At 35.1% G+C, this 27,446-nt stretch overlaps 1 protein-coding gene across 8 annotated transcripts in view; it reads right to left on the reverse strand.

Moving 5' to 3' along the window:
- Positions 1-27,446, reverse strand: part of DGKB (diacylglycerol kinase beta) — a 398,863-nt gene that overhangs the window by 250,260 nt on the left and 121,157 nt on the right. For 6 of the 8 annotated variants that reach the window (XM_064704413.1, XM_064704412.1, XM_064704410.1 and 3 more), the window contains exons 3-7: positions 23,670-23,746; positions 19,420-19,440; positions 5,534-5,687; positions 4,235-4,270; positions 2,770-2,910 (exon numbers count right to left, since the gene is read on the reverse strand). In XM_064704413.1, the coding sequence (XP_064560483.1) occupies positions 2,770-2,910; positions 4,235-4,270; positions 5,534-5,687; positions 19,420-19,440; positions 23,670-23,746 (429 nt within the window). The remainder of the gene's footprint in view (positions 1-2,769; positions 2,911-4,234; positions 4,271-5,533; positions 5,688-19,419; positions 19,441-23,669; positions 23,747-27,446) is intronic. The other 2 variants (XM_064704415.1, XM_064704417.1) reach the window with 1 other exon arrangement.

The raw sequence follows: 27,446 nt of genomic DNA on the forward strand, positions 1-27,446 counted from the left end.
ATATCCTTCTTTCCCTAGAGTTACCACAGCAAAATTGTTTCAGTGTAAAACAAGTTAATGTCAAAAGCCACCAGAGATTGGTACTGCCCCTGCTAGTACACCTTCCACCAAAGCTTCTCAGAGCTTGACAGCTAATATTGTCTGGCAAAGGTACCATTAGGCATTCACAGTTTCCACGGGGATGAATCAGTGAATCACTCAACAATAAAGACAAAATTATTTAGCTCTCCTTCCTCCTCCTCTGTGATTCTTAGACAGTAGTTGAGATAATGTTTTACAGCAAGTTTTAGCACTTCTGTGACCTTTATCCACTCCAGAGCAGCAGTGCTTACAACTTTTTTTTTCCTTTAAAATGAATCAGTAGTTCTAATCAGTCGTTTAAAACCAGACATTAGTGTAATTATAACTGTTTCACGTTTGTCAAAATAAAGTCTTTCCAATTACATAGGCATAGGGTAGCAAAAAGGCTCAATCTGTGCTCTTGGCTAGATTCTGAAAACTATGCTACTGGTGGGGCATGCAATCTCTTTTCTATTCATACACTGCTAAATATTCATGTTCTTGATTTACTCATTCTAGTAGAAAAAAAACCAAAACCAAACCAACAACAAAATGATAAAAACAACCAAGAAGAAGTTCTGATGTAAATTCCAGAGCCCAAGTCAAATTTTTCTAATTCTTTTCCCATCCCCTTACCTGATTAGAAGGACTGTGCACTCAATTTCTATTTATACATGGCAATTTAACCTTAAAACATAAGATATGTCCTCTTAGTGTATCTCTGTGAGGAATGCTTGGGATTTTCTTATATTCAGGTCATACACAGATTATGAATAATAGATACACTGAGCATGCCAAACAGGTGAAGTTCACACTATGCAAGACCTCTCAACACTCTTAATAGGTTAGAAAATCCATTTATCTTCTGGAATATTTATAAATCTCTGAAAATCTGTAGATCATATAGATCCAAAGATGAAACTCTTAGCGCAGTTTATCCTCCAGCCTACATCAAATTTTAACTGAAAGCATCACTTTCATGTTCTGCATGTCCTGAATTGAATTTTCAAACACTCAGCTATGACTCATTTTTTCCAAATTTTGTTATCTGGAAAAAAAAAAAGAAAAGAAAATTGCTTTTTTCCCTTCGTTGCTACAAACTTATAATTTACATTACAGCCATCGGACCTACTGCTTTCAAATCTGGAGAGAGAGTTAAATTATACCATTAATTTATAATGAGAATTCAACTGAAATCAAGGGAAAAGTTTGCACACAATGGTGCAGTATAACCTGAAATTTAAACACTAAAAAGTGAAAATACGTATGTATTTCAACTCTGTTGAAAAAGAGGAACTTTGTCAACTCTGTATGACAAAGAGGAAAATAAACCCTTTAAACAACTATGCCCAGAATTATATGTAGCAAGTACAACTGACCTTGAATACACAAAATATTTAAGTACCATACACACATTAGGTCTCTTGCTCTTAAATCACATATCGCAGTCTTTTGCCCATGCAGCTCCCTTTGCAGGAAGCTCATGGAAAATCCCCACACTGTAATTATCATTGCTCCTCTGTCTCTCCTCCTTTCCACTGTACCAGCTCCTGACACCAGGGGAGGCAAGTGATCTCTATTTCATGCCGTGGTTTGTGCATCGAGCTCCTCAGAGCTCCGGTAGGGCTGGCATAACTTGACACCGTGCAGCAGTTATTACACTGTAAGTTAAATTCAGTCCTTGGATCTGTGTTTCTGTGTCTGTGTTCTGAATGTGCATTCACACCTACATTCTCATATTTTACTCATATGATACCAAAACAGTATTACCAAATTTGGGGGATTTGCTGTGACCTTGCAGTACAAAGTTGCCATTGTACACTAGCTACAGGTTAACAAAACATCAAGATACTTCAGCAGCATGTAACCTTGTAATGAATTTATTATTTTGGCATAAGCAGAATACTGTTTCCACATCCTAACTTACTGACCATGTACTTTGCATATAAGAGCCTGATTCCACAGATCTTTAATGAACAGACCAGTTATGTATATTGAAGCATACTTCTCCTCAATAAGGACTATATGATTGGTCTGACTGTTTAGCCACATGAGAAACTGACTTCTAAAACTCCACAATAACAAAACAAGTTTTCTTCTTTTTTCCTCCAATTTATAGATCAAACTCACAGGGTTGTCTTTTTGATTTTTTAAACAGGTAGTAGTGTTGCATTTTAATGACCCAGGCCCCTAATTTAAAAAAAAACAAACAAACAAGCAAAACAACCAAACAAGAATTTCTAACTTCCTGTGTCAAAAACACTCCTTCCCAATAGTGATGCAGACTTGGATCATTCTTGGCTTTTCAGCATTCAACAACATTATAGAGCTCACAGCCTATATTAGCAACTAATCTTTGTTTGAATTAGGATGTTTAGTAGCAGTTATTCACCCCACCTATGGATCTCTAAGTAAACATATAGTTTGCCTGTTTTTCTCAGATCTGATACTAAACAAGACATGACAGTACAGAGAGCATTACTGTAACTACAGAACATACAATCCTTACTCCTCATTTTAGCAAATGCTAGATAGAACAAATTTCATTTAAAATCTCACCATTAGTAAGAATAAAAAATCATTTCTGCAATAGGGGTCACCTGGAACCATATTTTTATAATCCATCTGCTCAAAACTGGTTTTTAAATTCAGAAACAAAATATCTGATGGCTTACAGAAATAAATATTTAAAATTAAAAAAGAACATACATTCTAGCTTGTCTTCAGGTCTTCCTCTTTCTAGCAGTGACAAATAGCAAACAATATCCTTCAGCTGGATCATATCTGGCAAATGTGAGTTGGCAGGAGTAGGAGGTCTGGATGTAGAGGTACCCTTGTTAAGTCTCAGACCTGGAAACAACCCATAGCCTTTGTTAGTCTGAACACACGATACAAGCAGAAAATGAAAACGGAAATTTTCCAAGCATTCATCTTTGTTTTATCTGAATCACAGGTTACTTCTTAATTTAATTATAAAGTTTTAAACAGTTCATGTTCATAGTTTATTCATCAAAAGTAGAATTATGGGAATGGCATAAACTTTTTTTTTATTTGTGCTGATCTGATTTCATTTGACTACAAAACAATTTGATGAATATTTTTGTTCTACCATACTAGATCCTAAGTATTAAAAACAATCCCTGCCCAAGTCTGCATCCACTTTCTTGTGCTTGTAAAAGCTTCATCTAATTTATAGATTAACAACAACTACACTAATTGAAGATGTTTTAGTGTCAATGAAAACTCCACCAATACCCAAGTGAATTGTTATCCCAAAAACACAGCCAGATGTGTGTCAGTGCAGCACATATTTAAAACACAGAAGTCTGAGTGACAGACTACTGAGAAAATAAATTTAGAATTTAAATAATAGTCATAACAATTGCTCAGACATTGTGATTAATAGAAGTTCCAGTGTACCACTTGGACATAAAGTTTCAAAATTGCCAAACTTTTTATTTCATTACAACATTAGTATCTGCAGGACCAAAATGGGGGGAAATGGAAAGGACAGCAGAATATAGAGAAAGGAGCAAGAAAACTTTCTTTACAAGGTTGTTACATTTCTCACTGACTGAGAGTTGTCCCCTCTCTCCCTAAATTTAGCTTAAAGAACTTCATTGCAATCCAAATACATCTTCAAAAGCCTACATTTTAAAAGGTATGCCTGCATGTTATGAGATAAACATGTTAAAACAATAAATAAGGTAAAAAGGAGCAAACTGGCGTGCAACAATGTACTTTGGAAATTATTTCATTTTCATGGTTTCAGCAAATAATTAACAATAAAAGTAAATATTAAAGGAACAAAAATATTTAATAAGTCAATGTTTTATTTGATGAGCTTTCACATCAGTTAAATGTCATTAAAATTAAGACATTGCAATATTTTATACAGTTAAATGTTAGCTTTAATCACACAACTTACAGAAATAGTTTATATTGCGGTCTTACGTAAATCATACTCACAGAATAAAAAAGATTTTAAAACCTGGGATAACTCTTCTCAAAAATAAATAGTGCTGAAATCCAAATGAAAATAAATACAAATTTTAAGATACCTTTTAACCTATCAGCTGCAAGATACAGGTTAAATTATTACTTCCTAATCAGAAGTGGGAAGGGCTGGCTGCAATGCACTGACTTACAGATGACTTCCAGTCCTGCTGCTTACCTGGCATCTGTTTCCATCTCTCTTCAGACGCCTTAACTGAAAATACAGTTTATAAACAGACATCAGTAGACCAAAAGAGACTAAGTGTAAAACAAGCACATACCTGACGGACTGATGAACCCTGCTACTCTCCTTGTCATTTCTCTAGCTCTCACTTACCCCTCCATTTCAGACAAAGTTATTTTCCAGTACAGTCAAGCTTTTTTCTTCACTATTGGTAACATTTAAAAATTAATAGGTACCCAAAACCAAGTGTTTCCATAGTTTCCATTTGCACATCAAAATGTACCAATGCACAGGTTTTTTCCCCTTAAAACTTACAAATTATCAGGATCTAACATTTCATTTAAACCATGAAATTGAATTACAACATAAACCCAACCAGTATATTTTCAAGCTCAAACAATTCTTGCACAAGGTGAACTGGACTGTCTCTCTGAATATGTTTTGGATGTAACAATTTATCAAACAGTCCTTGCGGCATTACACTAAAAACATGGAAGCTTCCTTAACTGGTATTACATTATCTTATCTCTAAAGTACTTAGTAACAGAAAAAAATTAAAAACTCTTGACAAACTTGTGTAGGAGAAAAATATTTTAGGAGGCAACATCACAGTAAGAAACTTAACATACAGTTGAAACAACAACAGTAACAGCACTATCTTTAATAATGGTGTTATAAAAATTACCATTATTATAATTTTACCACACATAGGAATAAAATATGCCAAAGAGAACTACAGTGAAAGTGAAGAAAGCTAAATACAGCCTATATATGGCAGAATTTAGCTGTGTCCTCTGAAATCAAAATCACTTTTAGTGATATACTAACACTTACCCAACATTTAACATATTGGCAGCTGCTAAGTATGTAGGATTAATAACAACAGAATCACACCTAGACAGTTGAGAACAGCAGCAGCAACTGGCACAGAGATGGCTGAGCACCAGCAGGAGCCTCCTGCATGAAGCTTGAAGATTTTTAAGTGTTTGTACAGGAGAGCAGGCAACAAGAACATGTAACCATAGCAATTTGATTAGCATGAACATGACAAAAAATGTCCACTTGGTGTCTCAGCTGCATCATTATTGTGAGTTAAAAAGACGAAAGCATTTAATTTCCATTCCTTTTCACAGTATTTCTTATTATGGTTGAGTTAGTTTTTCTAATTTCACAAATACCGGAAACAAAATCTCTCAACATGTAGTTAAGAATTCCACATATTTACAGCTATTAGAAGTAAAACAGCAGGGTGAGGGAACCTTTAGCTCTTTAAGTACTGATTTTATTACTTACCCCCAGAAAGGTGCTGTGGTTTGTTTTTAATTAATGGGCTGCAGTGAGAGATTTTGTTCCTAAATGATGTAAAAAGGTGTTCAATGAAATCATCTGGTAACTCTGCCTCCAGAAATGTCTTCATGAACAGCTTGAACCCCTCTAAATCAATTGTCTGCAGTGAAGGGGAAGTAAAAGAGAAAAAAATATTTTGTAAAAAAAATCACACGAATTCATCAAATAATATTCTGTTTACAAAAGCTTCAGACTGTTTTTGAATATACTGATTTCTGAAGATCTGACTGGTATACCTATTCTTGAAAGTGATTATTGAATTAAGTATTATTTTGAAAATTCACAGTATTGCTATAATACCTCAGAGCACTGTGCAAAACAGCCCAGAGTAAATTCAGAGCACTTCTATTGGGACCCTGAAATCAAGTTCCATGCTCTCAAATGTCTTGATTAGCATCAAGGCGCCTACAGAGCTCCTAGCGATGTACTTAGCATGTCTTTAGCTTTTCCTATAATTAGGCAGACAAAAAGCAGGGGATTTGTTGATGCCTAATTCAGGGAATTGAAGGCCTGTCTTTTCCTATGTGGCAACATGCTTTGCTGGTGTTTGTCAGAGATACTAATCACCCTGTCTCAAATAGGTTCAAATGAGAGTGCTCAGACACACAGTATTACTTAGAGGGGAAAAAACAAAAGTTGCCGATCCAGAACATTTGTCATTTAGCTTAATTTGGTTTCGCTTTTGCCAGCAAGGTAAGAGCTAATTAATAAAACTCGTATGATGATTTTTTTCTGTTAAAACAGCATTGTCTGTTTTAAGTAATAAAATGAGTCATAGATTTTCTCAAGTTGGAAGGAATACATAACAAGCATTGAGTTCAAGTCCCTGCTCCTCACAGGACTACCTGAAACTCAATCATATGACTAAGAGCATCATCCAGATGCTCGTTGACCTCTGATGGGCTTGGTGCCATGACAAAAACATGCTCTGGAAAGCCTCTTCCACTGACCAACCAGCCTCCCAGTGAAGAGCCTTTTCCTGATGCCTGATCTGAACTTCCTCTGATGCAACTTCCTTCTGTTTTTTCATGTCCTGTTGCTGGTCACCTCCCCCTCAAGGAAGGTGAGGCTGCAATGGGACCACAGCAATGCAAAGCATTATGATCCCATTTTATCCTGCTAATAGAGAATGAAGATAAAAGTATCCTGAATCATATTGCCAAAACTGCATATTTAGTATTACTTTGGTGATTGTAAAACTTATCAGTTATTAATCTGATAAAACATAGTGTTACTTTATAGATCAAACAGAACAGCAACTTGTAATTGTTAAATAATTAAGGGATAAATCCACATGATAGCACAAAACTGACTTTGAGAAATTTCCCTATTCTTCAGGAATACTACATATCTCCAGAAAAAAGTCTAGTGCAACTCCTTTAGTTCATCACAGTGAACATGGAAGGAGGGAAAAGGCTACCAAGGATCAGCTTGAAACCATGCCAGAAAAAAGAAAATAGAAACTGAACTTTCAAAGGACTCCCTGAATTTGGAATCTGAGCCACAGTATAAATAATTTTAGCTATTATTTTAATATAATTATAAGACTTAGGAAACTTCTCTTCCCCCGATTTCTTTGACTTTTGCATTTTAATGTATTTATGAGATATTGAAAATTTATGTGCATGCTAAATAAGGTGTTTCCCATTAAGAGCAAGACCTAACTACCAAAGGGTAATGTTTTAATGTGCATCATCATCCTTATGAGGAATCAACACCACAAATTGCAAAATCTGACTCCTCTTGTGCAAGTCATAATTACAAGGAATTCAAGATTGGCAAGAGGGTATCTCTGCTGAGCTTCTAATACAGAACACCTTATTTGAGAAAAAAGCAGTGGAACCAATAAAAGTCTCACCTCCTGAAGATAAATATAGCAGAGACTGAAAAAAATTTTCACAATGCTCAAGATGGGTGTAAAACAGAAATAATCACCTTGGACATGGACTCATTATCTCATCAGACAGTTTCAGCCACACTCTTACCTTGGCAAATCATACACTGTTGCATTCATGCTACAAACTTTACAGTTTTTCTCTCTAATAAAGCCACTGACATTTAATTCTGTTTATAAACTGTTTATAAACCATGAATCACAATAACAAAGGGATTTGTATCAGCATCCAAGTAAATCAGTAATTAGTGACACTAATATACGCTATATGAATGTATTTTCTATCTGCAAGCATAACAAATACATTAATCACTAAATCAACTGACTTTAACAATGTGAAATTGCTTTGTTAAATTGTGCATTAATGAAATGTGTCTTAGCTATCTCACTGAATCATATACACAAAAAAACAGCTAAGTGAAAATGGAAAGTAAACCAAAATTATAACCCCATTTAAATTAAGGTTGATGGATGGCCATGTAAATATCTTTACACTACACTAATTTTTTCTTTATTTACCTTGTCTGTGGATTTTATGTATATTGCAAAAAAAAAAAAATTCCCTGACTTTAGAGCCACCTTAGATTTTTTAACTGCTCCATGAGTGGCACTGGTTCTCCAAGCTGCCAGCAGTAACTAAATCCCTACTGCTATGGGGTTTTGTTGTTTGGTTGGCTTTTTTTTACTTAATGGGTTCAGAATTATACCAGTGTAGAGAACTTGAAAAATAAGCAAGTTTGAAATTATGTACTTTCTTCTTCCTGAAGGCCCTTCCTCAAAGGTGTACAAACTTTTCAGTATTTTGTAGAGATTGTCTGACTATCATTGAAGCCAATATCCTCCAACACATGTTCCAAACTGCTAGAAAAGATAAGAGATACTAATGTAACACATGACTCGGCTACCACATCCATTTATTACATTTGACATCCTGAGTTCCAGCAAACAGGGTGGCTCTGCAAAGGACCAAAGACAGAGTGTGGTTGTTCTAAAGGTTGTTTTACAGCCAGGTTTCTTCAGCTGACAGTGCTTTATCCTCTGTTCTAACACGCTCTGTGACCTGTATTCCCCCAGGAGAGCAGCACTATTCATATAATCAGAGTTTGGATGCTGTATATCCAAAAGCTTTCAAATTATAATGGAAGTTCATCAGGAGCTGGAAAATTACTTGAACACACATCAGAAATGTTTAGAACAGCCAAAAATGCAGGTGCAAAATCACATGCTGTATGTAAAGAATGTATAAAACCAATCCTGCCTAAGGGAGATCTCTGTATAGGGCCCTGTGATTAGGTTCTTGCCTAAAACCTCAAAATCTGGGATTATAATTATAAATATAATTATATATATTATACTGCATTGCTGAAAAACGTTCTAGAAGACCTAATATAATTGGTGTAGATTATCATGTTAGAAATGAGCTCTAAAACGGTACAGTAATTTCTGGATATTTGTTTTTGCAAATGTATATAAAGCAAATAAGAGAACTAAGCTAGTGTACAGTAGACCTAGAAGTAGTTTGTATCATCCATCAAGACATTTCTCTATTCTGAAATATTACAGCCATTTCTCTATTCTGCAATTGTAGACTATTTTTCTTTTTCCTCATGGAATTTCACCCTTCTGAAATAGGGAAATGCTGCAGCCCTTCCTTTAATTACCAGCACTTCCCCCCACCCTAGCCACTTTTCAAATGTATTGCACAATGTTTTGGTAAGCAAAAAGACAAAAAAAAGAAGGAAAGCAGAGAACAATAATCTTCCACCTTACCAAGTGCCATGCTTGATCTTACTTTTAAATTTCACTATCATTATCAGAATTTCTCAGATGAAAAGTTCAGAGAATTTTGGTATGGTTTGAAAATTATTTATGCTAATGAATTCACAAAAATTAATTAAAAAGTTCAGATCAATAACATCAGAATAATATATAAACCATAATGGTGGATGTGGTTTTCTTAAGCATGCAGGCTAATTGCTTAATTTTCAACAGTTGCTTGCATTCCAGAAGCTACAGCTAAATTTAAATTAATTTGAGAAAGAGGGATTTAGCATTTTCCATGATGTTTCAAAAGTGAGGGGATGAGAGGATGTACCAAACTGACAACAATTAGCATGGCAACATTAATTAATTAATTCCACTGCACAAGAGACTATCAGGGCATAGGAAGATTATGATCACAAGTTTAGGGATTTCAGGAAAATTTTCAACATAACAGAGATAAAATAGGACACAGTTGAATCAGAAAAACATGAAAGAACTTTCAAATAATTTGGCCTAAATCTTCTGAGGGAGTCTAAAAAAAAAATCTGTGCACTATTAGCTTTGACACTAATAAAATCCTTGCCTGTAGGTCACAGAAAAATAAAGGGATTTATACTAATCATTTAAAACCGAATTTCTATTTTTATATATCAAATTTATTCTCCAAGTTCATTGAAGGTCCTTTTCTTTTACAAAAAGAAACTTCACAAAGTAAGACTCCTGTATTACTGGATAATAAAATTTCATTTGGTAATGAAAAATTTTGGTATAACTCCAGAGAAGTGCACATTCAAAACCACCATATTTTTAGCTAATTTAAGCAATAAAATTCATATAAAATTTATTTTATTATATTTTTAGAAGTAGTTAGTTCCTACTCATAGATTTTATCAATATTTTCAAACATCTGAATATAAGGAAAAAACCCTAAAAATTATATATTCATCTTGGAGAAAAGAAAAGGAGAAGGAATGTAAGACATGAGCAACACTGCATAAATTTAAGTTTCATAATTATTTTTAGCAAATAAAATGTGTAAACCATTAAACAATTTTCTTCTTTTCTGAATGCAAACATGGAACCGGACTCACTATGACCCAATGCATAGAGAAATTAAAAATGTGCATCTTTTCCTACACCATAAATTGCTGGTGAAAATCAGTAACATTTCATTAACCAGCCACAAAATTTCAAAATTAATCCTAGCCCTAACTTCCAAAAAGCATTTAATCCATAAGTATTGCATTTTGTTTTTTGTTGGTTTGTTTTTTTGTTTTTTTTTTCCTAAGCTCCTTCCAAATTTATAAAGAAGAAATGGACCAAAGTTTATAATGAGGTCTAAGTCACTGACTGGCCACAGGAAAGAAGGTTCTCACTAGATATGTTCACAGAAAAATAAAATAATCCTCAAAAAACAAAAATATGTGCTATGCCCCAAGAACAACTGAGACCATCACTTCCTTCTGAAAGCAGAGAAAAAGTGACAGATTTTTTCCTCTTGTAGGGAAAAAAAATAATCTCCTGGTAAAGACAACTTGCCAGTGGGAATCAGCTTGGCCAATTTCCCATTTGCCTGAGGAAACTCAAACCTGTTTCTCAAAAGAGCATCCAAATATCAGGAAAGAGCTGAAGAAACACTGAAGGCAAAAATAAGGTTTTTGTATATCTACAAAATTATTAAATATTTATTTGTAAAAATGTGACTGAAGAAATTACTGATAAACTCCTATGAATGAGGTGATCCCAACATGTACTCACAGAGATGTATCAAAAGAGAAGGTAAAATGTTTCAGCTGTTAAGGCAGTACTTCTGGACACATGGAAAAATTTAAGATGTTTACGTAGATTTTATAGAAAATAGATGATACAAGATTTTATTTATTTTCTTTTTTAAATTGCCATACCAGAGTTGGATGCTATCTTTACTCAGAGAGGAAATAATCCATTCAAGATCTACACCTATGCTAGAAGGAACAGAACAAATATATGTATTGCATATACATAAATAAATATTCATCCATACACATCATCACATACTAATGCTAAATGAAGCAGCAAACAGCAATTATAGATTGTTCAGTGAGGTACCTCAGTGCCTCTGGGACTGTAACATGTAATCTCACATCCTGCATGTATTTTACAATTAAATTTTTGGATGTATGCATTAGTCCAAAACATCTAAGAGTTGTAGGGTTTTAATGTTAATTCCGTGAAAAGATTACCCACAAAAAATTCCATCAGTGCAAAAAACTCACTGTTACTTTCTTATAATTAAAAACAGAAGGAGCAGTTTTCACGACAGTGAAACAAAGCCAATTAATCTGTCTTTATTTCCACATATTTTGAGAACATTCCTGCCTTGATGTCTGACTAAGCAAATAGAGAGAGATTTGCCCAGATCTGGAGTTTCAACTGAATTTTTCTTGGTGAAGAACCCATACCAAACCAGTGTGTTTTGGTGGAAATTTTCCTGAAGAGTAAGGCTTATGGCATCCTTCACTGTAGAAAGAAGATACGAATAATCAGGATTTGGTCTGCCAACTCCAATTACTTTGGAGAAAATTCCTTCATTCAAATAGCCCTCTGAGATCACGACGAAACAGAAATTATTAGAAGAATTAGAAATTATTAGAAGAATTACCCTCATAATACTATTCTTAGAATAATATAATACAATGAAAGTTTATCACTGAATTCTGTCATGTCTTATACATTTTTTAAAATAGGAATAAATGAAGTTAAAGCAACACTAGCTATATGGGTAAAAAGTGGCAACTGTAAAAGGTAATACCATATAGCACCTCTTTTTCTTAAAATAGAAGTCTGGAAAGAGAGAGACAATGCCATTTGTCTATCTAAGGAGGTGAGTATCTAAGGAGGTGACATCTGGGCCAAGCAAGCAGAGGTGGAAATTATCAGTCTTTCTCCCAAACTTGTTTACAACCCTACCTCCATTGCAGCTTGGCTATCATAGAGGCATCACTGGGTAACTGCGTATGAGGTAGGGAAAAGGCTGGAAATGAGTTGCAGACCCCAGATTTGGAATCAGAAATTTCAACCATATCTGTAGGCAACCTACTTGGAGCAGTTGCCTGACACTCTTAAGGAAAATTATGACGGAGAAGACAAAAGTAGGTTTTTTGAGTTATAAAGAATAATCTGCATTCAGTGGAAGAACTGAGGTTCTAAAAGTACATCCTCAGAACTCCATAGTTCCTTCTACCCCAGCAGATAAAAGCTCCTGGCAAACTCTTTAACAGCTCCCCAAACATTCTGATATATTTACCTGTTTTTCTATAAAAATACATTTAAAAAATCAATTATGTAGAAAATTCTTTAGGCCTGGCCTTTTGTTGTCCTTCTGTATCTCAGAAAAACTCTCCTATGAAGACAGGCTGAGAGTTGGGGTTGTTAAGGAGAACAGAAGGCTCTGGGGAGACCTTAGGGCCCCTTTCAACCTCCCTAAAGGGGGCTGATAAGAAAGCTGTTGAGGGACTTTTTACAAGGGCAGGTAGAGACAGGACAAGGTGAAGGGCTTTAAACTGAACAAGGGTAGGTTTAGGATAGGTATTAGGAAGTTATTCCTAGTGAGGAAGGTGAACTGGAACAGGTTGCCCACAGAAGCTGTGGATGCCCCATCCCTGGCAGTTTTCAAGGGCTCTGAGCAACCTGGTCCTGTAGAAGGTGTCCGTGCCCATGGCAGAGGTCTTGAAACTACATGATCTTCCTGCCCAAACTATTAGCTGATACTGTTTTTTCCTAAAGCTGAACACTAGTTTATCCTTTTTGAGATACCACACAAAATCACATGAAAGAACATCAAGCACACGTATAAAGACAAATTTGAACAAATGGCAATCATTGAACTAGAAAAAAGATTACTAAAGAATCTTCATTTTAAAGAAGTGGAAGTCACAAAGAAACTAAAGACCTGGCAACTGATTAAATACAGTTTTCAGGATAAACTACATATTTCAAGAGAGTTTCCAGGATGACACTGATTACTCTGACAAAAGAATTCACAAATATGAAGAAACAAAACCATTAAAAATAGTTTGGGGTTTTCAGGCGGACTAAAAATCTCATTTTATTCATAGATTAAAAAGTAGTCTGGAATGCTTCTAATACTTCTGTTACTGCACAAAAGACTACAAACCTGACATTAAAGCAACCACTATTTTCCATAATATCATGACCATTTGTGGATTTCTTTGCAATGTATCCAATACATCTCATAGATATGTGATAAGATGCTTTTTACCTTACTAACATCACTAAAGATTGCATGTATCTTACTTCCCTGTCTACTCCACACCAATGGCATAAAGCAAAGCTCTTGCTTCCCACACTTTAATTTCTTTTGAATCCCAGATAAGCAGAATATGAAGGACTCCAAGGAAAAACAAATGTGCATCAGTCTATGCTTAATATGCTTTAAAACACCTCCAATTACTATGATAAGAGTTCTGTTTCTTCTCAAGCACTCACTGATAAGTACATTACACTAATTTAGTGCTACTTCCCAGAGGGTGTCTCAGGAAGAACAGGAATTGAAGGCCTAGTTTCCAAATAGCAGTTATGATTTTGCTTGGCAAAACAGCAAAAAAAATCAGGTTTCTTCTAGCTTTGTAGCACACATATATAGACCAACACTCAGCTAAAGCCACAGGTCTTTATCTCCTGATTATGGCTACAACATGTTATGGAGATGCCTTAAAATGCCTGATTGTGTCCCAAGCAGCAGAATGGCTCCTAACACCCTGAGCAACTCAGAAGAAGCTGAACTCCATCTACAAACACTGTTTGTACTTGATTTTGTCCTTTCTCCTAGAGCAGTTAAGCTGCTCAGTTTTGTAACTTGCTTTTCTGCTTTACTGATAGTTAACACAAATATGTAAGATTAAGAAAGATCCAAGTATTTATATTGAAGATTTATGCATTTATATGTATGTTCTGTGCCAACACACAGAACTCTACACAGTATAGACATCAAAAGTCAGTATATGCCAATATGGAGAATACAGAAAACATGGTTCCTCAGTGAAAATCAAGATATATACAAGGAAAATTTTGCATCTTTTTACATAGAAGTTTTTTAACTTTGCTATGTAGTATTTTAACTCCTACCATACTAATACATTTGAAGTGAACCAATAATTTATTAAGATAATGGAAGCTTTTGACTCAAGACCTATCCTAAACACTGCAATAGAGGAGGTCTAACTGCCTCCTATATTTTCCTAGCTAGCATAAATACAACAACCAGTTCTTTTGGATGATATGTTGAAAGAAGGGAGAGAGGCTGTACCACTACTTTCTTTCTTTCTCCTCACAAGACACCAAAAAATTATTAATCTCTTGACAAAAGAGCTGCCATTGTGGATGGAGCAGGGCAGGGAGGGGTAGAATAATACTCCTTTTATTCCTCCCCACCACACTGGCCACATAAATGGGAACAAGATATGATCTAGTGTTTGAAATTAATCTCCACCCATAAATTCTTTTAAATACCACATTCCTTTAGGTCTTTTATTCTTTTAGATTTGTACAAAATATTTCAGCATAAGCCACTATTTTCAGCATCCTGAAAAACAGAATGTAAGAGAGAGAAGAAAAAAAGAGAAATCATTATTTCAAGAGATTTCCATGACATACGGTTTTCATTTATTAAAAAGAACATTTCACACATAACAGAAAGAGAATCATGTTGAAATGTAGTTTTCAATTGATTACTTTTAAAACTCTGTTGTCTGATCTCCAAATGGTGCCAAAAATATAATCAGCTTTCATCTACTGGCAGTAATTGCTCTGGGTTATTTTTTGGGATTGTGTAAGTTCCTTTAACTGATTTTATTTTTTTTAACTACTTATATTGACCCAATATGTGAAAAATGAACTGCTGACTAACAGGAGATATTACAGGGCCTTGATTCACACATTGTGCTATGACAACACTGGCAAACACTGATGTGAGTGCATTAGTGACAATGATGTGATTAGCTGTGAATACCAGTGCTAAAGCATTCCCACAAAAGTCAAAGTCTTGAAGATTCATTGATTATCACATGTCAAAACCTGACATTGCCAAAAGATGTGGAAAAAAAGTGGAGAGACTATATACACAGGATTAACAAGCTAAACCCATGAGTCACATGAGAATGACTAAGTTCATGGTGTTGAAAATGTATTTTAAATATTCATTCAAATTAAATTTCCAATTTCTCATGAAGACTTGCTTTGGGCATCAGGGTTAAATTCAGTTTAAATTCAAAGCCCTTACCATTTTCTGATCTAAGCATTCAATTTAATACAGTTTTTACATAATTAATTTCGAAAATTCTGGTCACTAAATAAAACTATTTCTTAGCTATATCAGCATTCAATTTAATATGTACATGTATGAATGTTTAAAAAAAAATTTTAAAACCCACATGCTCTCACAGCCTGCTCCTACCAAATACTCCATATGGACAAATAATATTTGGATATTACCAATACACAGACATAAATTACTGCCAAAATTTTCCCCCAGCTCTTCAAAGAAGTAAGCTTAACAAAACATCTAAAATGGAAATGGGAAAACTCAATTTTTATGCAATAATTAGATTTTTAAGTATAACAGTCTCATGTTATTAAAATAAATTGATACTAATTACCAAAAATAAGCCTGAAATGCATTCACCAGCTACTGCAGTCTCATCTCAATCTTACATGCAGGTAAAAGAAAACCCAAACACTTTTTTATCAGCAGCTTTTCCTTAATACATAGTTCTATATTTGCATAAGTTTGCATATCCTTAAGTACTACATACATAAGTACTTGTATTTAATGCCTAACTCTTACTGAATATGCTACATTTACTATACAAAGGCGAGATTTTGTTTTTTCAAGAAGAGTGATGAATCACATACTTTTAGAAGGCTCTTGTAGAAGATTATCATTCAAAATCTACCTGAAATTTTCACATATCAAACAAAGTTACAAGCAGAAAGTTTGCATCCTATCCTAGAAGAATTGGTCAGGAAAAATGGGGTAGGTAGCATAGTTCAGACAAAGGCCAAATAAAATAGTAAAGTTAAGGAATCCCTGAAAAACGTCAGTTATAACAAAAAGTTCTGGTTGAAACAAACAATTTATCTGCATGTGCAGGTTGTGTAAAAACCTACTCATGGACAAACACGTCTGAATCGGAATTTTCATAAGGTGCTTAGAATTAAGAAAAATGATTTTTCTATGCATGTTCAATGGCAGTGGTATTCTCACATATTTTACCTGTAATGACCCTGTCTGTACATTGCAAATTTTTGTGGACGTTATTTCAGCTGCATTTTTAAAAAATACTTGCTACAACACTGTTAGTAAGAAAACCAATATGTGCCAATGTCATGTTACCTGTTATTGCTCATTGCTCCCTCTTTAAAGTTTTAAAGATACAAATTAATAAACTTTCCCTCCATGAATGAACATGAAATCTCTCTTTGCTGAGATTTAACACAATCTGAGCCAAACTGGCACCTTCACTGGTAATAATAACATACACCACCAGAAAAAGCTTTAAAATATCCTGTTCCATTTGTCAACAAGTTACATCCACTTTATACTAAGTAAATGTACAGACTTTAGTAAAAGTGGAGCTATACTAATCGACCTAAGTTTGACTTTCTCCTCACCAGTATTTAAAAGTATAGCTTAGAAAGAATTAAAAGGATATGAGGAGTGGCACCTGCTTAATCTATCAGTATCTCTACTGCACAAGAAGAGATACTGATAGATATTTGTCAATGAATTCCTGCACTAATCTATGACTGAAAGTATTTTTGCCACATTTTGTTTTCCTATGCAGTTTCATAAACATTATCTAGATGCCACCATGCAGGTCAATTAAGCATGGCTGAAGTCATCACAATGAAAAAAAACCAAAACATAACATATTGTTCTTCATAATAAAGACAAATAACACCTCCCCATCATAATTAAATAGGCTGTCTAAAGCTGTTTGTCTTTTTTAACATGTGATATGTAAATGAAAGTGATAATAGGCTCATTAAGTTTAAACAAAAGCTACTGTACAACACAATAATGTAAAGGAAAAAAAGGATAAAACTAAGTTCTTAAAGCAGAGAAGTGTATCAAAAGGAAAGAATGCCAAAGAAGGAGATTAGCACTGGTAGCACAGACTGACTGAAGGGGATAGAGAGAGACCAGTAAAGATAATTTAAAATGTTCAAAACGGAATGGTTTTGCAGCAGAAATTGACTATCTGAAATATTTTACACCTCAGTGCCCTCAACACACTCCACCAAAAGCAGGCTCCCAGCCAGACTGCCAGCATCTCTGCCTGGCAGGCTTCCCAGCTCTCTAGGTATCCAGAAAGCTTTCCCTAGAAATTTTGCCCATGGAGCCAGAAAAACAGAGTTGCCAGTGTCTCAAACCTAGAGGTTTCTGCTGGTGATACACACAAGATGTTACATTCTTTTCTTCTGCAGCTAGAAAGATACAACTTCAGCTTCTTACATGTGAGGGACAGGCTTCTCCTACATTATATATGTTATAAATCTGCACATCCTACTAACCTTCTGTAAATTAGTTCCAATTTGAGTTCACTTCATCCCATCATTTGGACAAAAGTAGAAAGATGTGACTTCTGCAGTACTTTTTTTATAGAAAATTAAATCTTCCTATTTGTAGTGGAAATACTGCACTTAATATATTATAATCTGGCAAGATCTTTACAGGAATTTAATATTAATCTGTCACATCAAAGAACATAGCTGAGGCAAAGAACACAAAATATCCTTCCAAACCATATTACTGCATGCTTGAAATTTTAACTACTTTTCTACTAATGTCAGTGAGCCTAAGACACTACCTCATCTTGCAAGTTTTGTCTTCTTTCCAGACTGCCATGGCCACAGGAACACTATTACAGCATCCCAGTAACATCCTTCTCCTCTTCATGACTAAACCACAATGATACCCTGCAGTCATCTTGTGATCAACTACATACACATCAATTTATCTGACAATGCCAGCTGGACCAGGGTACACCACACTCTACCCTGCACACGTGCATCTCATTCCATTTACTTACCTCATCAAGCTTTTCCAGTGTGATAATAATTCCCAAATTTCATTTAGTTTGCTGACTCTATTATTATTCACCTACTCATTTGACAAAGTAATTAGCTAAATACTGATGAGATTACACTCAACATTGGTCACAGACAAACTGCTTTAATGCTGAAACACTCTCTTTCAGGACCCTCTGAAGTCACTCTCTTAGCTTATTAAAAAAAAAAAATAATAATGTCGGTCATCTGAAGAAAGCCCTGTTGCCAATGGGGAGTTCTACTCTTAACACATCTCCAAAAGTTCAATTGGCCTCTGACCCCTGAAAGTTAGGGGTTCCTACAAAACTTCCCCTTTCTCTCTCTTGACTTTCGCATTGCTCTCATGTTCTGGCTGCCTCTTCCAAGAACAGCAGAGCTCGAGTTTTTTAACACCTCTGTGTTACCAAGAAAGGATAACTAGGTCACTTAAAAAAAAATTGTTCATTTGATTAGTCCTTCTTCCTTTCCTTCCTTTTTCCTTTCTACCTTTATGCCTTGTTTGAGGCTACTGAAGTTGCTCAGGTGCAGTTTATTGTGTTGATGATCAGCATTTTAACCATTTCCCTTGCAATTGCTGTAAAGTCACAATTGCTCAAAGCACAGCATAAGCCTTATTCAAATTACTATATCTGCAATTTTAAGCCTGCTACATATAAATGGTATTATATGGTTATAGAAATCAGTATTTAATATTTTTTCCTGAGATGTGTTCTTGTCATTTCAGAATAATACAGACCATTATGAGATCTCACAGTAAAGAGAAATTTCCGTGACAAGTATGGAACAAGCCAATTACTTGCTCTTAACTTATTTCTCATATTAAACTCAATTAATGTTAGTAAAATTATGTACTGTGAATGACAAAAATGAAATTCACTCAGTGAAAAACTCTGCCAGCAGAAAAGGAATGCATTCTGGTTTCAGATTTAAATAGTACTCTATTATCAGCAAAAATAGCCACATGCAGTATTTATTAATAAGTACATCTCAATGGAAGCCTACAAAATAAAATATACGGCACCTATGCATAAAGGAAGAAAAAAATCAAATTAGCATTACTTACTTGATTAAGTATATCTTGTTTCTGCAACACATGCAAGGAAAGAAAGAACATACATACATTAGTGCAGTGTCATAACACCCAAGCTCTGTTATTATAATAGAAACATTTTTAGTGAAAGGTTAGTGATTTAGATGAGCAGGTTTAAGACATTAGATGGACTATCCCATTTTCTTGTGTTAGCTCATAAGTCAAGGAAATGCTTCTAAGTCAGCTCTCTAGTCTTTATTAGACCATGCAAGCAATTTATTTCTAACCGTGCAATGAGAGACTTTAAAGATAGATAAATAAATATTATGTTAGTATTTTTTTTGCATGTACTTTTAAAAAAGCATTAAAAACAAGAAGAGCTGTAAATGAAACTGAATTCAGTTATCAGAACTGAATATTCTAAAATCCAAGTGGAAAAATCTGAAGACAATCCTCAGTGCCACTACATGACACATACAGGAGCACCAGGGGATCAGGCCAGGCCAGCAGGAGTTTCATAAAGGCAGATCCCGCTTGACTCCTGGGTCCTTGACACCTAAACCCCTTCTATGACAAGGTGACCTGCTTAGTACATGAGCATACTGTCTACCTGGACTTCTGTAGAATTGTTATCATCAAGGCTGGAAAAGACCTCTAAGGTTTTTAGTATGTCCTCTAACACTGGATTCTCCTAGAGAAAGTGTCTGCTCATGGCTTAGACAGGTGCACCTTTGCTGGATTATAAACTGGCCAGGCGGCTGGGCCTAGGGAGTGGTGCTCAGTGGAGTTATATCCAGTCAGAAGTGGTCTTCCCAGCACTCATCAAGTCCTGTAATATATCTTTACCAATGATCTGGACAAATACAGACTTGCACCTTAGTCAGTCTGAAGATGATGCCCTGTTGGGCAGAAGCTTTGATTTCCCACTTGAGGGTAGGAAGGCTCTGCATAGAGATCAGGACAGGCTGGATCAGTGGGCTAAGGCCAGGGACATGAGGTTCAACAAGGCCAAATGCCTGTGCTGCACTTGGGTCACAGTGAGCCCGGGCAGCTCCACAGGCTGGGGGAAAATTGTCTGGAAAGCTGCCCAGCAGAAAAGCAGCTGGGGATGCTGCTTGACAGCCTCTTGAATATGGGCCAGTGTGTGCCCAGGCAGCCAAGAAAGTCAATGGACTCCTCAAAATCAGGATGCACTCAAAAAGGATGACAACACTAGGTCCACAAGCACACAATGCTGCGTACTCACTGCCCATTTAGACACTGTCTTTAGCTCCGTCTGCTTTCCTAATTCTTGTCAACCTATTCAATGCTCTCCTCAAAGTGAAATGGATGAAATTAATATAAACAGATCTTGAATGATGAAAAGAACATTTATCAATCACAGCTTCCAAAAAGGCTGGTCTTAAACGATGTATCTTATACCATGTATAAAATATGTTCTTAATTGTATCTTTGATATTGACTTAGAGAAGAACATTAAAGGGCAGGTGTTCAGTAGTAGAAATTTTAGGCATTTCCCTTACACTGAAAGCAGAGAGTAAAAGTTCCATAAATAAACTCCCTATAGTAGATAAACTTCTGATAATTATATACACCACTTCCCATAAATCCTAAAATCCACTCACTCAATAAGTGATATATCAACAAGATATAAAATAATGTAAAACAAACCAGATTATTTCAGGTATCAAGTTTTGAATATCAATTTTTTTTTGCTATTTGCATTCCATTAGATCAGCCTGTGACAAAAAACTGCACTGTAGGACCAATGCAGTGAAAAAAATTCCTGAACCCTTTAAATATGTAGGTAAATATGAAAGTACATATTTAATTAAATATATCCCTCTGATGAATTTGCCATAGGTCTAGGACCCATGTTTATTGGTAAAGAACTGACATCATCTTTTGGTAGAACAAGACTTAAACCATTTGGAGTATTTATAAGATAATTATCTAGTAAAGAGAGAGGTAAAAAGAAAATACAATGGTATCCCCTACCAAACAAAACAACAAGGCAAAAGTGCTGGAAACAAATAGCTAAGACTGATGCCAGCTGGATCAGTTAATTTTTGTCATCTCATTTACATATAACAGTTAATTACTTATAACCAATCCACAGAGTCCTCATCCAACCACATAAAATCAACTTGCAGATCATTCCACACAGCAGGCTGAATGCATGCCAAAAATATAGACACACCTGTGCAAAGGCAGTTTGCTTGTCAGAATAGAATATTCACTCAGTGCCAGAGGAAATTTCAGCCACTTTGCTTTCAGTTCAGCTATGGCATGAACCTTGAGCTAACAGACCTTATTAGATCCAAAGTAGCTTTGCTGCTAGCTATGTTTTCTTTATGTTGCACTCCCTGAAGTCTAAGTGCTAAGCAGCAAAGTACAGAAGTTTCCAGGGTTAGCCTAGGTTTAGTACTGACCCAGGAGTCAGTGAATACCTTGATTCCTGCTGAAGACATTGAAGTCATCACAGGATGCCTGTCTTGAATTCCTTCTTGCCCTACCCTCCTCCTGTCCTGCTCCCTGCCCTGGGTACTTTGCTGCTCTGCATGTTACAGTACACTGGCAGAATTCTGCAAATGAAGAGCTGTGAAATGAAGAACAGGGAGACACCATGCAGAGTCACAGACTCATCTCAAGACCAACTGTGCTTATTAATTCCAGCTTTGTACAGATTTTGCCAATTCACCTGGCTTCAGTCAGAGCAGTTTTCCTGGGCACCCATCTTGCCACGACTCAACTTCCATGTGGCCCCAAATGGGAAGAATGACTTTGTTAAAAGAGACTAATCACACCACTTTAGGTAATCAATGTTTATATAGAATCGACAATTGGGAAATACGCTACCTGTACAGCAACGTATTATTTAAATACACACAGCATGCACAGTTATTTTTTACTTTAACAGGGTATGCTTCACAAAATTGAGCATTTATGATGACTGAAAATATGTGAAGAATTAGAACAAAAAACATATAATAGATTAAGACCATTTTATCAGTTCACATTTTTCCTAACCAAAAAGGAAAAAAGAACAAAACCAAAAGTATTGCCTGTATTCTAACAAAAAGCAGGTAAAGGAGGTCCTACAGCCTGTGGATGATCACAGCTTTCCCATCCATTTATATTCTTTTAATATACTTAAGTGGAATCCTGGAAATCTAAGATGATCATTTACAGGATCAACTCACACTATTTTACTGAATTACTAATTTTTTTTCCCTCATAAACTGACTAAAACGACTAGCATTATGCCCAGCCAAGTTCAAAGCATCAAATGATTTTTCAACACTTAATAAACTATAACTCATTAGTTGATAATAGTTGTATTAAATAAAATTTATTTTCAATAATTTTTTGCATTTTACATCCTGAAATGTAAGATCTAGTAATTTTCATAATGGTTAGCACGTATTTCTATCCTGAACTTCATATAATGTGAGCACAGTCAGAAATATTACTATTAGAAACATTACTGAAACAGGTTTTTTATTTAGCTACATTGTGAATCACACTATTAGGATGTGCTAAGCAAATGCAAATTTTAATTGAGGATAAGAAAAGAAAACAATCTGCCTTTTTCTTCCAGCCAAATCAGAATACCTTGTCTAGTGGTGAATCTGTAGTGACAATATGCACACATAGCTTTTTAGCTGAATTCTTTGTTTCATAACATCAGAAAATCCCATAAACAGAAACAACACAAGGGAAACAGAATTTATAAAGCAATCTTAATGGACTTTACTTTTATAACTCTTGAAACTATGCTTAACATTTCCCATCTTCAGACACTTGGAAATCCTATTAATCTTATCATAAGGGTTGTGGAGGTGTTTTGGATGTTTGTTTTTTATTTGGGGAATGGGAGAGAGAAGGGGATCTGTGTGCTGATTTTGGCTGGGATAGAGTTAATTTCCTTCACAGTAGCTTGCATGGAGCTGTGTTTTGGACTTGTGTTGAGAACAGTGTTGATAACAGAGGGATGTTCTAGTTATTTACAAAGAGTCAAGGCCTTTTCTCGCAGCTCTCCAGCAAGGCAGCTGAAGGTATGCAAGAATTTGGGAAAGGGCACAGTTAGGATAACTGACCCCAACTGACTACAGCAATATTCCAGATGATATGACATCCCGGTTTTTTGCTTCCCAAACACTTTCAATTACCCCAAACACCTGATTTATAAATAATCTTCTATTTAAAATGCTAAGAATTATGCTATATAATTTACAAACTGTCCCCATCATTTCTGATCATTAAGAAACAAGAGAAATTACCCCTTCGGGATTATATTTTGCTAACACGCCATTGCCATGGAATTCTTCTAAGACATCCTTAATTTTCTTGGTGGAATCTGGATAAAAAAAATAAAGAGAGAGAAATTGAAAATACAGAACACTGATTTACATAATATGAACTGTAATTAAAAAACAACCATCAAAACTGCTAATAGCTTTTCACAATGCACATCAGTAATTTTCTGTAGCTGTATGAGAGCTGTGGGCACAAAGAAAATGAGAACATACTTTACCTTCTTAACAACTACTGTAAAAACCAGCAAGTAAACATAAAATGCCCAGAAAAAAACACTCTTTGATCTAATCCTTAACTGTTAAATAGCATATTTCTGAAGGAGTTTTTTTCAGGACTATTTCAAATCATTTTTCTTGTCCTTGAGTCAACCAGAAAACATGGTCATTTCCACCAGCACTATAAAATCTCCTTTGGCAGAGCTGCCAGTGAGTATAGGAGCCGGACAATATCAAGATAAATGGGAACGTTCCAGAAAAAAACTCTTCAGTGGCCACATCACAGAATACAAATGTTGTTCTCAAAACCTCAATTTTTGCTGAACTCTCAGGTATTCTAAAAACTATTAGCTTCAGTAACTTTTGTCTAACAGAACTGTGTAAATCCCTGCAGTTCGGAATCAGGTAGATATAATTTTTCCAATTTTTTTTAACTATGTGCAGAATAGCAAAGCAATTACTTCAGTAAGCTGCCATTACACTAAAGCCTTGAATTCAGATTCACTTAGAACTCATCATGCACATAACCAATTTTTTTCCTCATTTAACATCTCAGCAATAAAAGAAAAATAACTGTAACTCATTTGTTTCTTTAAAATGCAGTAGTACAATGGTCAAACGTGCATAATGGCCACAGGACCATGAACCAGTAATGAGTACCAAAGCAGTGAATAAGAGAATAGGTGAAAGTTACATCTGCAATTTTATTTCTACAACAAAACCTGGAAGTAAAGTAGAGAAGCAAAGAGCAAACCAAGAACAGGACTCTCTAGAGCAATTATTCAGGCACTTAATACTACAAACATTAGGACCTAAAATGGCTTCTCTTAATTAAATTAACAAAATATGGCATTGTAATAGTTCTTCGACATTAAAGAAATGCGGCATCTTAAACGTGATTCTAAAACATAAGTTTAGCAAATTATGTGACCTGAAAGGGGAAAATGTAGCAGCCAAGGATTTGAACAATAGTTATGTAACAGTTCTGTAACAGTTCATAGCAGCTATAAACAGGATACAACACTAACATTCAGTTTTAAGAGGCGTTGGGAGGAGGTGTTTCTCTCCCACTCTCATACACAGTTTACACCGTAATAGGAATGGCTTTTCCAAACGTTTTTCATTTACCAAATTTTCTTAAACAAAAATATCTGAGACTATGTGTGGCCCCAATAAAATCATTTATTTTCACTAATTGGATGTATTTCAATGTTCCTGTCAACTACAGGGAACAGCGTTTAGCAGGTCTCATAAGCAGCCAATGCAAATACTTACTTGATAAAATCATCTATAATTTATTGGTGTGTCATTTGAATTGCAACAAAAAATCACAACTTTATGTAAAAAACAATAACAAACAAATAATTAAAATGTTAAGCAACAAATTTTATTATTAGCTGTAATTTAGAAGTTGGTGGGTTAGACAATTACTGACCAGAACAAGGACACAAACTGATATGACAAAAATTTATTTTTATTTGGTTTCTATTATTTTAATATGTTTTTCAGTATTCATATACAGGGTTGTATATAAAAAAATCATTGCATCTTATGACAATGATGGCAGTAACTACAAAAGTAGCAGTGTGAGATGAGCAAATGTATGACAGACATGATTGAGCCTCATCTTAAAAAAGTATAAAGTTTAAACACAAGCATCAAATAGAAAAACAGCAAGGTTTCCTCACACATCTTTTATTATCCAAATTAAAAAATGCATAAACAAAATAGAAATTGAGTGCTTTCTAGTGATTTTAAACCAGTGTCTTGAGGTTTTCTTTCAGCAATGGTTACGCTTTCATTGCCTATTTTGCCAGGTAGTCTATTCATGTTTAAATCGGTATTATACCTATGCAACTGTAATTAAAAGCAAAACCTATGTTATGTTACTTACTAGAATTAAATTAAATTCTTGCTTTCCATTTTTTTTTCGCATTTTCTTAGTCAAGTATCAAGAAAGAAAATATGCTCTACTTCAACAACAAAACCATTCAACTTTTTCTTGCATGAGTTTAAAACAGAAACATCCAAAAAGCACTGCCCTCATGTTTGAAATTTCTGTCAAGAAAATAAAGGTCTGCAGATGTAAATTCTTCTTTAGGCGTCCAGCAAAACTTTTGAAAAGATTTCCACATTCAGGTCAGGAGCTGTAATTATTTTGAGTACTACAGCCAAGGCAGAATAATTTTTTACAATCTTTTGTTCACAGTCATTCAATCACTTTTTTCAGTTCATGTGACAGTATCCAAGCCTGAACAGAGATCTTTCAAACTGTTCAAAATGAAATATCGATATTTTAAGAAGAATGCCAACACACCATCTTCTGCCTGCACACCCCTTAACAGTGCTGACAACCCTCAGAAAAAATTAATTCTTTTTCCTCAGCCTTGAGTAGGCAAACGAATATTGAGAACATGTTCCAGCTTTAATAAGTTGTCCTAAAGGGATATGAAGAATAGGATAATTTTCTACTCTTTTTCAGGAATCAGATTAAAAAAGCAAAAACCAAAAAGCCAACAAAAAACTGTCCTAGAAAGCTGTATGGAATAGAAACTCCAATAATATGTTATCAACTCCATTTAAAAAATAGTTAAGTACATGCTCTTCGTCAAAAAATAAGCAAAAAAAAATTCCAGAAAATATATACAAAAGTATCTAGAAATTTTTCCTAAGACTGTTTTTTCTAAAAATAGGAAATAAATAGGAGGTAAAAACAATGGCATGGATTTATTTACAGTTTATCTGATCCAAGTCATCTAAATAATCACTGTAAAATGCTGATGTGAACACAAACATCAGAACAGAACCCATATTCTCTCTATTTCCCAAAAGTACAGATGTTCTGCATGCCTTAGAATCTTAGCACTTCCAAGCAATTTCAGTAAATTCATAAGCACCACTCATGTTAAAACACAAATATGGTTTTAAACTCTTAGCTGTTTTTAAGATCAAGGACAATTTCCTTCTTTGTCTAAGTCTCTGCATTCCAAGGTCTCCTCATGAGAGATGGTTTCCAAATATGTGTATATATAGTATATAGCCTGTCATGGCAGTGCTTAAATCCCATGTTATCTGCAAAGTTATAGCTGGCACAGTACAGATTTAATGTAGCTTGAAATATAATGTTTGTTTCATGAAAAATCTCTCATTTCTTTGCTTTTACAATCATGTTATTTTTATTACCCACTAGGTCAGAGATTTGGGTATTCAGTCAAAATACAGAAGACCTTCAATTCTGTCCCCTGCCTGAACTGACTTCAGCTCTCACTGTTCAACCCATCTTCTGTTGCAATTTGCATTTAGACAAGAGGGTGGAAGGAGAAAAAGGGAAACTTTGGCCCAGGATTCAGAATTTGCCTTGGATGAGGCGAGATGCCATTTCTTACCTCACGCCCCAGTCAGTTTGGGGCAGAATAAATGGGCAAGGCATGGCGTGAAAGGCTGCTAACTGAAAAGCCATTACAAGTACAGGGGAGAAAAGTAGCTGGATTCTACACTGGATGCTGCAGAAATTCTGTTTTAAAT

The sequence above is a fragment of the Zonotrichia leucophrys genome, chromosome 2, assembly GCF_028769735.1.
Source record: "Zonotrichia leucophrys gambelii isolate GWCS_2022_RI chromosome 2, RI_Zleu_2.0, whole genome shotgun sequence".
Lineage (NCBI taxonomy): Eukaryota > Metazoa > Chordata > Aves > Passeriformes > Passerellidae > Zonotrichia > Zonotrichia leucophrys.